This window comes from Amblyomma americanum, chromosome 3 (genome assembly GCF_052857255.1).
Source record: "Amblyomma americanum isolate KBUSLIRL-KWMA chromosome 3, ASM5285725v1, whole genome shotgun sequence".
Classification (NCBI taxonomy): Eukaryota; Metazoa; Arthropoda; class Arachnida; order Ixodida; family Ixodidae; genus Amblyomma; species Amblyomma americanum.
The window spans coordinates 63,265,259-63,276,404 of NC_135499.1; the positions used below are offsets into that span (position 1 = coordinate 63,265,259).

General features: G+C 47.8%; 1 protein-coding gene across 1 annotated transcript in view; it reads left to right on the plus strand.

Annotated features, from left to right (window-relative positions):
• LOC144123781 (uncharacterized) overlaps nucleotides 1-10,738 on the plus strand; it is a 33,475-nt gene extending 22,737 nt beyond the window's left edge. Inside the window, exons 3-4 of the mRNA XM_077656536.1 lie at nucleotides 9,398-9,533; nucleotides 10,298-10,738. Coding sequence (XP_077512662.1) covers nucleotides 9,398-9,533; nucleotides 10,298-10,729 — 568 coding nt within the window. The 3' untranslated portion in view covers nucleotides 10,730-10,738. The remainder of the gene's footprint in view (nucleotides 1-9,397; nucleotides 9,534-10,297) is intronic.
• The last annotated feature ends 408 nt before the right edge of the window (nucleotides 10,739-11,146 follow it).

Below are 11,146 nucleotides of genomic sequence, written 5' to 3' on the forward strand. Positions count from 1 at the left end.
TAGTGAACTTTCGAGATAAAGAGCGCAAAGTTACTAGAATATTCCGGAACAACGTAGAATCAGCTCTGCCTGGCTGCGATGAATCTAGATAAATCTAGTCGCGTCTTGCGTCGCAAACAAAGCAATGAAGTGGTGTGGCGGCAGATTTGAAAAACGAACAAACACTGCAAATATTCGCAGCATTACTCCCCTCTCAAAAAAGCATCGACCCGATGCATTAAAACAAATAATGCGACTAGTCAGGGAAAAAATACGCATCTTGCGAAAATAAAGCATGGAAATGCAGCGGCCTTTAGCGCGCATAATACGGCTTCAGACGGACTAAATGGAAAACTTTTGGTCGTACGCGGCGTCGCTGGGATGCAGTCATTGCGTCAGGGATGACTTCATAATCCAGTTCACCCAGCCGACGAAGAACCTTGTACGGGCCGAAATAGCGGCGCAAAAGCTTTTCACTCAATCCACAGCGCCGAATGGGCGTCCACACCCAGACCTGGTCTGGGTGTGGGTTGTATTCCGCGTTGGGTCTTCGTAGGTTGTAGCGCCTTGCGTCGGACCGCTGCTGATCCTTGATCCGTAATCGGGCAAGCCTTCGAGCTTCTTCTGCGCGTTGAAGGTAGGCGGCAACGTCGACGTTCTCTTCTGTAACGTTGGGCAGCATGGCGTCTAGCGTGGTCGTGGCCTCCCTGCCATGGACGAGCCTAAAAGGCGTCATCTGGGTGGTCTCCTGCACTGCGGTGTTGTATGCGAAGATGACGTAAGGCAGGATGACATCCCAGGTTTTGTGTTCGGCATCGACATACATAGCGAGCGTATCGGCGATGGTTTTGTTCAGGCGTTCGGTCAGTCCGTTGGTCTGCGGATGGTATGCAGTTGTCCTACGGTGGCTGGTTTGGCTGTAGCGCAGGATGGCTTGCATTAGTTCCGCCGTGAATGCTGTTCATCTGTCCGTGATGAGCACATAGGGGGCGCCGTGTCGAAGAAGAATGCACTCCATGAAAAATTTGGCGACTTCTGCTGCTGTTCCGTTCGGTAGGGCATTCGCCTCGGCGTAGTGGGTCAGGTAGTCGGTCGCTAAGATGATCCACTTATTTCCAGATGTTGACGTTGGAAAAGGGTCAAGCAAGTCCATGCCAATCTGCTGAAAAGGCCTTGAGGGAGGTTCAATGGGGCTCACAAGTCCTGCTGGCCGTGTGGGAGGAATCTTTCGTCGCTGACAGTCTCGGCAGGTTTTCACATAGTGTGCGACATCGGCAGAGAGTCGGGGCCAGTAATACTTGTCTTGAATGCGGCGGAGGGTGCGAGTAAACCCGAGATGTCCAGCTGTCGGATCCTCGTGTGAATCCGGTAGAACTTCGCGGAGACAAGTAGGTACAACTAGGAGGTAGGCTGTGTTGTTCGCTTTAAAGTTCTTCTTCACAAGGACCTCATTGTGCCCACAGAAAGAAGACAGTCCCCGCTTGAATGAAGCGGGGGGTAAAGAAACCTTGCCTTCCAGGTACTCGATGAGGCCTTTTAGGTCGGGGTCCGAGCGTTGCTGCTAAGCAAAACAGCTGGGGCTGATGGGTCCCAGGAAGGCGTCCTCATCGTCGTCCGGCGGCGGTGAATAAGCAGGGGCTCGTGAGAGGCAATCGGCGTCAGAGTGCTTGCGTCCGGACTGGGCAAACGACGGTGACGTCAAACTCCTGGAGACGCAGACTCCATCGAGCGAGTCGGCCAGAGGGGTCCTTCAAATTGGCAAGCCAGCAGAGCTCCTGGTGGTCGCTGACCACTTTGAACGGCCGTCCGTAGAGGTAGGTGCGGAATTTCGACGTAGCCCAGATGATGGCAAGGCACTCCTTCTCACTTGTCGAATAGTTAGCCTCGGCCTTGGAAAAGAAACGGCTAGCGTATGCGTTGACTTTCTCCAGCCTGTCGCTTTTTTGAACGAGGACGGCGCCTAGTCCCTCGCTGCTTGCGTCGGTATGAACTTCAGTATCGGCGTTTTCAGCAAAATGCGCAAGGATCGGTGGGGACTGTAAACGACGCTGAAGTTACTTGAGGGCTTCTGCTTGCGGCGCTTCCCATTAAAACGGCACGTCTGCCTTCGTCAGTGGGTCAGGGGCTCGGCGATGCGCGAAAAGTTTTCCACAAATCGTCGGTATTATGCGCACAGTCCGAAAAATCTGCGCACTGCTTTCTTATCGGCCGGCTGTGGAAACTGTTCAATAGCAGCTGTTTTCTGCGGGTTTGGGCGTACTCCTTCCTTGCTAACGATGTGGCCTAGAAACAGCAGCTCTTCGCAGGCAATGTGGCATTTCTCTGCTTTCAAGGTTAGGCCAGACGACTTCATTGCGTCTAGTACTGTTCGAAGTCTTTTGAGGTGCTCTTCAAAGCTCGAGGCGAAGACAACGACGTCATCTAAATATACCAGACAAATTTGCCACTTCAGGCCTGCCAGAACTGTATCCATTACTCGCTGAAACGTCGCTGGTGTGGAACAGAGACCAAATGGCATCACCTTGCACTCAAACAGCCCATCCGGAGTTATGAATGCTGTCTTCTCGCGATCTCTTTCGTCGACCTCAATTTGCCAGTAGCCGCTCTTGAGGTCCATCGATGTGAAATATTTGGCGTTGCAGAGGTGGTCCAGTGTGTCATCGATGCGCGGGAGGGGGTAGACGTCCTTCTTTGTTATGTTGTTCGAGCAGCGGTAATCCACGCAGAATCGAAGTGCGCCGTCTTTTGTTCTTACTAGAACAACCGGTGCCTCCCATGGGCTGTTTGAAGGCTGGATGACGTTGTCGCGAAGCATTTCTTCGACTTGGTCCCGGATGGCTTGCCGTTCTCGCGGTGACACACGGTAGGGGCTTTGACGGAGAGGTCGGACGTGTTGATCCGTTATAATGCGATGCTTGGAATTGGCGTCTGTCGCACCTTCGGCGATGTCGAAAAACACTCACTGTAGCTTTGAAGCAGATTGCGGATCTGGTCTTGTCTGTTCCGGTGCAGGGCTGGGTTGATGTCGAAAGTGGGCGAGTTCTCTTGGTCAGGCGAATCTTCTGCGGAGGAGTCGGAGAGGGCTAAGCAGTCTACGTCAGATATTTCGTCGAAGAAAGCAATTGTCGTTCCTCTGTGAATGTGCCGGTATTCTTCACTGAAGTTAGTCAGCAGTACTTCGGCCTGGCCATTGCGGAAATTTGCGATGCCTCTTGCGATGCTGATTCCTCGGCCTAGAAACAACTGCAGGTTCCCCTCGATGATGGCTTCAGCGTTAATGGCTTTCGTGGCGCCTACGGTCACGATAACGCTTGATCGGGGTGGGACGCTGACTTCTTCCTCCAGGACACTCAGGGCAACGTGATTTTCTCCAGTTCTCATCGAAGCGATGGCTTTGTCCGTCGAAAGCGTGATCTGCTTGGACCGGAGGTCGATGTTCGCCTGTTGCTCATTAAGGAAACTCATACCCAAGATCACTTCGCGGGAGCATTGCGGTAGCACAACAAAGGTGGCAGGATAGATATGTCCTTTGACAGTCACTCGCGCTGTGCATCGTCCTGATGGCGTAATGAGGTGGTAATTCAGTTGCGCAGATATTTCGTAGTGTGATGGCTAATGAGAAAAGAAGGGTGAGGGGAGAGTGATGTGTTGTGATGTTCTTTAGAGAGTTCTGTTTTTAGGATGAAGTAGTTGGTGCATAGAATGATTATCGCAACATTGATTTCTAGGGAAGAAAGAACGAAGTCAGCGGTGATTTACATGGCGGCTTCTAAATCTGAATTTAGGAGGAAAGCTGTAGAGCGCTAGGTGTTAGCCTTGATTTACAAGCATCCTACGAATGAAAAGTGGGAACTCTAATGCCATTGCAAACTTGCTGCCATTCCTTAGGCACAACCAAAGCTAATACACTCATGTTTAGAGCGGCAGGCATACACGAGTAGAATTCATCAAGGCATAAGAGACTAATATAGCTTTAATGTATATCATGGTGGGATGAGGAATGCTCTTAAAACTAGTCAGTTGTGAGTTTATATTCGTAACACGAAATTTCAAGTCTACTGGCTAGTTTTAAGTTTTAATGACCTGACGTCTACGTGCATAACACGATCAAACTCCCTATCTTAATAGGGTGGAACTTTGGGCTTGTTGGTGCATCACTTTAGAGTAAGACATAGCGCATGAAGACAGGACAGTGCTGTCGTCCTGTGTTGTCTTTGCACTGTCCTGTCTTCATGCGCTGTGTCTTACTCAAACTCCCTATCGCAACGACAGCGCTCACTGGAAACCCCACATCAGCTCTTCCTACCTCGATCAACCGCAATGCAGGTCGATTTCTCTTGGAAGTCCACACCGACCGAAAAATGCAGGACTTCTGCTTCTGGCATACAGAGCAGGGGACGCATTTGCCTGAGAAATTCTCCAATTGAGAAGTTACGCTATTATGGGAACCAGGGATATTACCGGAATACCACTAAGTCTGCCCCTAAGTTCTCAGTGTCAGATTGCGAGAAGCCTGGCTCGCAGTGGAGGCCATCACGGCGATACAGTAACATCGTAACTGGCACAAAAGCAAGAAGCACCTCGTCACGATTGCCTCCCCTATCACGAGGAGCACTAAGCGTTGCATACGGTCAGGTAATGTGCATTAAAGCTTGACGGTGGCTTGGTCGGCGCCACGTGTGCCGCCGCGCGTACCGAGCACAGCGGTTTGTGGCGTTATTTCTTATGGATATACCTAACCGAGCTGACCGCCTCACTCTGGTGTTGATTCCCCATCTTGGGCTAGTTAGAACCAGTTAAGGTTTGCGCCATTGAAAGATACATTGAAACGAAGATTCTTTTTTTATACTTAAACAGAAGCATGTTGGAATGCTGTAGATATTATTGGGATCAAATTCTGTGGGTTGCAGCGTCGTTTTGCAGTACAGTATTTGTTGGAGGAAAGTTAAAACAAATATGGTCATATCTCTCGTTTTTTTAAGCATTCTTAAACACTTATGATCCTCCATTTCTTTATTATAAGGTATAGAGATGAAGTACAATGGAAACTCCGCTCACAACAAAGGCCACTTCTCCCATTCTTAGTACGTCGAGTGGCTCTAAAATGGAGTCAAGATCACTGCTGTAGACTGAGATAAGTACTTGTTTTTATATGGATGTAGTGGTTCAAGATCTTAGGCTTTAACGCCCACGCTAGCAAACTATGCGAAGTAGAATGTCACAATCTTTGTTTTGTTGTTTGAAGTGCAACAAGGTGACAAATGCTTTCAGCATTGCCTACCGTTTTGTGGGATGTTGTGATGAGTTTCGCTTATTGGTTTAATTTGTTCCCTAGTATGTTGGTGCATGGTTTTGTCCTGGCCTGTTATAACCAAACACGAGAAACAAGGTTGCTTATGCACTACCTATAGGACTGATTTTCTGGCAGGCGTCCTCCATATTGAAAATGTTCTCTGAAACCCAATGCTGAATTCTTTTCATCCCACATAAAAAGCAACAAGTTTGTAAAACGGTTCGCATGAATGACTCATTGCCAGATATTAAGCCACTGTTTTTAACAGTAAAATGCAATTTGATTGCAGCGCTCAGAATTCTCGCCATACGCCCATTTTTTCAAAGCGTTTCAAAGCGCCATATCTTGACGGATTATCTGGACTTTAATTTTAAAAATGGCTATCTAAGCTCTATATCCGGCAGCTCCAAAAATGCTGTTTAAGTGTTTTAGAGTAGGTGTTTTTCGTGACTTTGAAGGGGCTTTTCCCGAAATTGAAGTTTTTTCTAGAAATTACAGTAACTTAAGGAAAGTTAACATCAAAAGGAATGCTGACTGTTATCGACTGGCATGCCCTCCCCACCAATATCGCTGCCATCACGAACCCATGCGTATTTTCAGAAGCTGTAAGCCCTTATATTTCAAAGCAATTACTTGTACTGGTTGATGGATATATTAACTCACCACTTACGTAATACACCCTGAAGGGGGCCTTTAAGGTGAACACCAAAATGAAGGGAAGAATTTTGCAGCAACTTTTCTTATTTATAATGGCGCGCATATCTTTGCTATACCTACACAGCCATTCCTACACAGCCAGATGTGGGATACGATTCTGTCGAAGGACGAATTGCAACATAAAACGTAACAGCTGTTTATTATCGACGGCAGCAGACGAACATACCCACGCTACGCTCGTCCGGGTAGCGGAACGAAAACAGCCGCTCTTCCCAGCCGGGCAGCCTGTTTTTGTAGCCGCCGTTGGTGACGCGTGCCTCGGGTGACGCCGCGATGGCGCTTTGCTTTATCGCTAACGCGATCCAGCGTGTGGCCTTGTTACGATTGGCTGGATGATAACAAAGTGGAGGCTGCGCGGAAATGTGCGCAGAGTGTGTCGCCAAACCTAAACCGCCTCGCGCTGTTCGCCTGTGCGCTGTAGTTCAAAATTTATTCGCTCTTCGCAGGCCTAGGTAGTCGCCTCAATCAACAAAGTGCTTGCTATGACATCAAAACTTAGCCTAGTTGTTGTCAGGTATGAAATAAACTGAAACATAAACGCTTGTTCTTAGTTTTAATTCACTGCAACACTGAAGCTAGCCAGCTCCACGAACCGGAATGATGTTTATGAGGCAGCTGAAACATCACTGTTCTTGCATTCCTCACATGACCTAGGCTATATTCTGACGTCATACCAATGATTCGACTGGCGATAAAAAATTATTCAAGATGAATGAACGAATTAATTTATTCACTATTCACAGTACACAGGTGAATTCACCGTGACAGTTACTATGTTTTATCACGGCCGGTCTCGAGGGGAGCGCGCGCTTCTCTTACGGCCTTCGCAATGGGGTCTGCTTCCGCCTCCCGCCGGACCTCGGCGGGGTCGCCACTGCCCCACCGCTCCGCCGCTGCGACTGCCGTTCACGCAGCAAGAGAATAACGCGCGCTCGCTCCCACCTCGGCCTGCGTCAGTGGTAACCGTCAAGACTTTATATTTTACCTATTTACGCAAAGGCCGCGCAGTCAGCCCCTTTGCCATGGGAGAAATTTGAAACAACGGATTAACGATTGCGCGCTCTCTCCTTTAGCCCGACTGTGTATGGTCGAACGTATTGCTTCGAGCACAGACGTCAACACGTTGTACCCTTAAATTTGGCTAAAAAGCAAGGCTATCAGCTTACATAGTTCGTCTTCCGGCAGGTTCTTTATGAGTGTGTAGAATGATATGCGGCATGTAATACTTGGATGGCAAGTTTCAAAGAGTAAAAGATTCTACAGCGTACATATAGCTCCTGAAATTTCAAGCGCAGCTGCTTTAATTTTGCACAACAGCGGCATTAGCAAGAATTCATGTGCTCCCCAGGAAAACGCATCATGTCATTCGCGAAAGGAACAGGTATACACGGAGCCCAACCCTGCAGCCGCAGGAGCAGAGCACGCTGCACGCACGCGACGTCCAAGATCTCCTCTTGGAACAGCATTTTGAAGTTTGGCGCAAAAGTTAAGTCAGTAGTTGACAGTAACTGCAAGCATGAACTAACTGCCAGCAAAGCAAAATTAGTTCAGAACTGCGTTCTGTCAACAAAATCGGCCTTTACGAGCGAACAGACTTATCTGAGAGGCGATGAATATAAAAGCTTTGCATATTCTCCGGCATTTCTGTAGCCTCGTCATCGCTTTCGATAAAACTCCCGAGGGCACGAACTTACCTCACGTCACTCAGGAAACAAAGTAGCACCCGAAAAAGAAGATTTCAGCTACCTAACGGAGCTCCACTAAAACATACAGCAATGCGCGTTATACCAGCTGGCTTAGCTTACAATACAAGGAAATAAAAATTAACATTTGCGACCCTTACATCTTAATAAAAGTCCCCGAATTTAAGAGAATAAAGCGCACTGGGAATTCAACTGCATAATCTGAGATCTTTCGCAAAGATATTTAAACCAATTTTTTTTAAGCAGCTTCAGGACACGCCGCAGGTTGATTATACGTGGACAACAAAAAACGGCGCTCTTTATGGTAGCTGAAGTCAATCACTGAACATACATACTCTCTGAAATTGCAATACTCAGTACGCGTCAATATCTGTGGCAGCATACGCAGCTTGTACTGGTTGCTTCTGTTACGTTCTGGTAGCGTTAGTCAGGCCAGAATGACGACAAAGAAGCTTGTGTCGAAGTCGAAAATTGTTTAATGGGCGAACTCGTGTCCTCAAACAGGCGGCGCAGCGACAAAACAGAATTTAAAGGTAACAAGGCACTTGAAACATTAGACGGCTAATACGCTTATAACAATTTTGAACATGAAGAGAGACTTGTGCGCGGCTACAGTCATTCCAGAGAAATCTGGTGGCCTCTCGTTTCAAAATAAAAGCCGAAAGGCCGCGTGCCATTGGCTTCGAGCAGAGAAAAATGCATTACAGTTTTTCTTGACACATGCTCGCACATTAGTAATTAGCATTGTTTTGCACTATCGATACAGGCCTATCGTTCAAGGAAGTTGTGATCTATATGAGGGTGAAAATAAGTAGATTCAGGACGTGCGAAAAGCAATATCGGCGAAATCGAGTACTATATACATCTCCCAGCAATCAGTTTTTTTGACAGTTCAACGTTGGTGTACATGAGTCTGACTTTCAACTTTACAAGTATCGTCTCAAGCCACCAGCTACGGCGCTCTCGGATTAACGGCTCACGCGTCGTAGAGAATATTTTCCTCGATATAGTACATTTTTATGGGATGAGTGCGACACTTTCGTTCTCCAAGATTTCATTCTTTTCCTCTTAGCATTAACTTGTCATTTAATCACAGACCATGAGACATACGCGAGGAAGTGATCAGAGTATTTCCTTCTGTATTTAAATCCACAAATGCTCGACATAGTTCTGAGAAATGTGAGAGTGATTGCTTATTTTAAATGTTTTCATCGAGCATAGTTTGTGACGAAGAATCTGTGCACAAGTGGATTGTGTTTAAGATACGCAGTTTAAGCATCTGCATTTTGCTTTCTTTGATTTTGGTGCTGCGCTCACCATGAACCAACGGGCTACAGCGCGAAACCAGGCAAAAGCCATTCGCCGCCGCAGATGCAGGCGTGGAGCCAGCGGTAGGGCCGTCGCGCCTCTAGCAGCGGCAGGCGGTGTAACTCTCGGAGAAAAAGTCGTATTGCTTCCGCGGCGAATGCTAAGGCCGTATGAAAGAGCGCGCACGCCTACCTCGAGACCGGCCGTGGTTTTATTGCCTAGATCGTCTTACGGTGAGTGTACTCACAACGAAATTCTCTTGAGGATTCTCTTTTAACGGAGCCAAGCACTTCTTTGTATGATTGCTGATAGGTGTGAAATCATAAACACCGAGAACTAATCGTGATATTATCTCTGTTCCTCCTCCTCCTTCAGGTTGTCTTCCTTATCTCCTTAGTCACCTTTGTGAGCGCGTGAGCGCGAGTAATGTGTTCGGCGGTGGCCACCACCACGGTTTCCGAGGCGCAGGTTTCTGGGGCCCAATCTTTGTGGCGGCGGCTACACCTGGCTTCTCCGTTGCTGGCTCCTCCTATGTACGTACGCGTGTTCATGTTCGTATTCCGTTGTGTCCCGTGTGTAGCTTTTCTTGGTGCGCCGTCTTTTGGCTGGGGATTCATAATTTACGCTCAGCAACTCGCCAAGTACAGGCCGACAAAGCAAAGGCCAAGTAAAGGCCTTTGTGGTACTTCTTGCTCTCAGCGCCAGGGCTGTAAAAGGGGTTCCGTTGAGTGGGCATCTTGTTGTGCATTAATTTTTTGACTAATGGGGCGTAAAGTGATGAGCACATATTATCGAATAAACAAATAGACATTTTAGGCTCCCTGAAGCTGAAAGGTAGCGCCTCATGCAACCCTAATCTTACTCGACACGGATCTCAAAAAAGTACTTTGGAAAGTAAATTTTCACCCCACCTTATGTAAAAAATGCAGTCCCGCCTCCCCTATTTCACAACATCGAGACGATTATAGTACCTCTTCACATCAAGGTCTGCACCTTAACTTTATTCATTTCAAAATACATACAAAATAGCTAATCATACTAATGACTTTCGTTATTCTCCAGGAATATTCATATTTCTAAGTTCATCAAAACACCCATATTTTTGGCAGAACCTAAAGCGTAAGCAAATCGTCGCGTGCAGTGACATTTAGCTTATTGTGGAACCCAGAGAAGTTTTGGGGAATTAAAGAGAAAACCAATTGCGACGTTTTCACAGCCTGTCGACATTCTTCAATGATGCTGTCGTCAGCATGCATTGATCACAGCTGTTAAGAATTATCCCCTTGAATTCCTCCAGCCTCCCCAGCCGTACAGCTTCGGCTACGACACCACTGACGAGTTCGAGACGCGGCTGTTCCACAAGGAACAGGGAGATGCCAGCAACGCTAATAACGGCTCGTACGGCTACCGGGACGCCAACGGACTGTTGCGGACCGTGAGCTACGTCGCGGATGCCAATGGCTTCCGTGCTAAGGCGGACACCCACGAGCCGGGCACCAGACCCGGCGCCAGCGCTGATGCCGTGTTAAACGCGAACCCGTCGCGGCGCCGGCCGTGGGTCCGGGTGCGGGTAGATACGCACCCGGCCGATACGGGGGGTGGGACCCTGCGCCTCCACTCCCGGCGTCACTGCAGGCGGGTACAGAGCCTATGGTGCCTGGGAGGAATAGGCGAACTTCTCATCATGCAGAGCGGACATTCAGTCCGGGTGCGTAATGAAGGACTGTAGTGAGGAGAATGGGTGAAAATTCGTAATAATAAAAACAATGTATTTAAATGGCCATCACAAGCATTTTCTTGGTAAATGTCCAACATGCTGTATGTCCTGAAAGGATTTATTGTAAACCTTACTGTAACACTTTTACAGCTCTCTCTCCGTAAATATTAAATTGAGTATACAGGGTGTTTCACAGACTTACGCTTATGGATTGCTAAAAAAAAGAAAAATAGCAGTGTTGGTGCCGGATGTGCGCTCTTACGCAAAATAAGCTTGGTCATTCTAAGCCAGCATCTGCTTGAAGAAGCTACCACAGGGGTCACTTGCATTTTAATAAAATTTTCCGACGGTCTCCGCTAAGTTGCCTGCTGAGGAGTGGCGAAATTTCCTAAGGTCTTTTCTCAATTCTCACTTTCTTTTCACAATTTC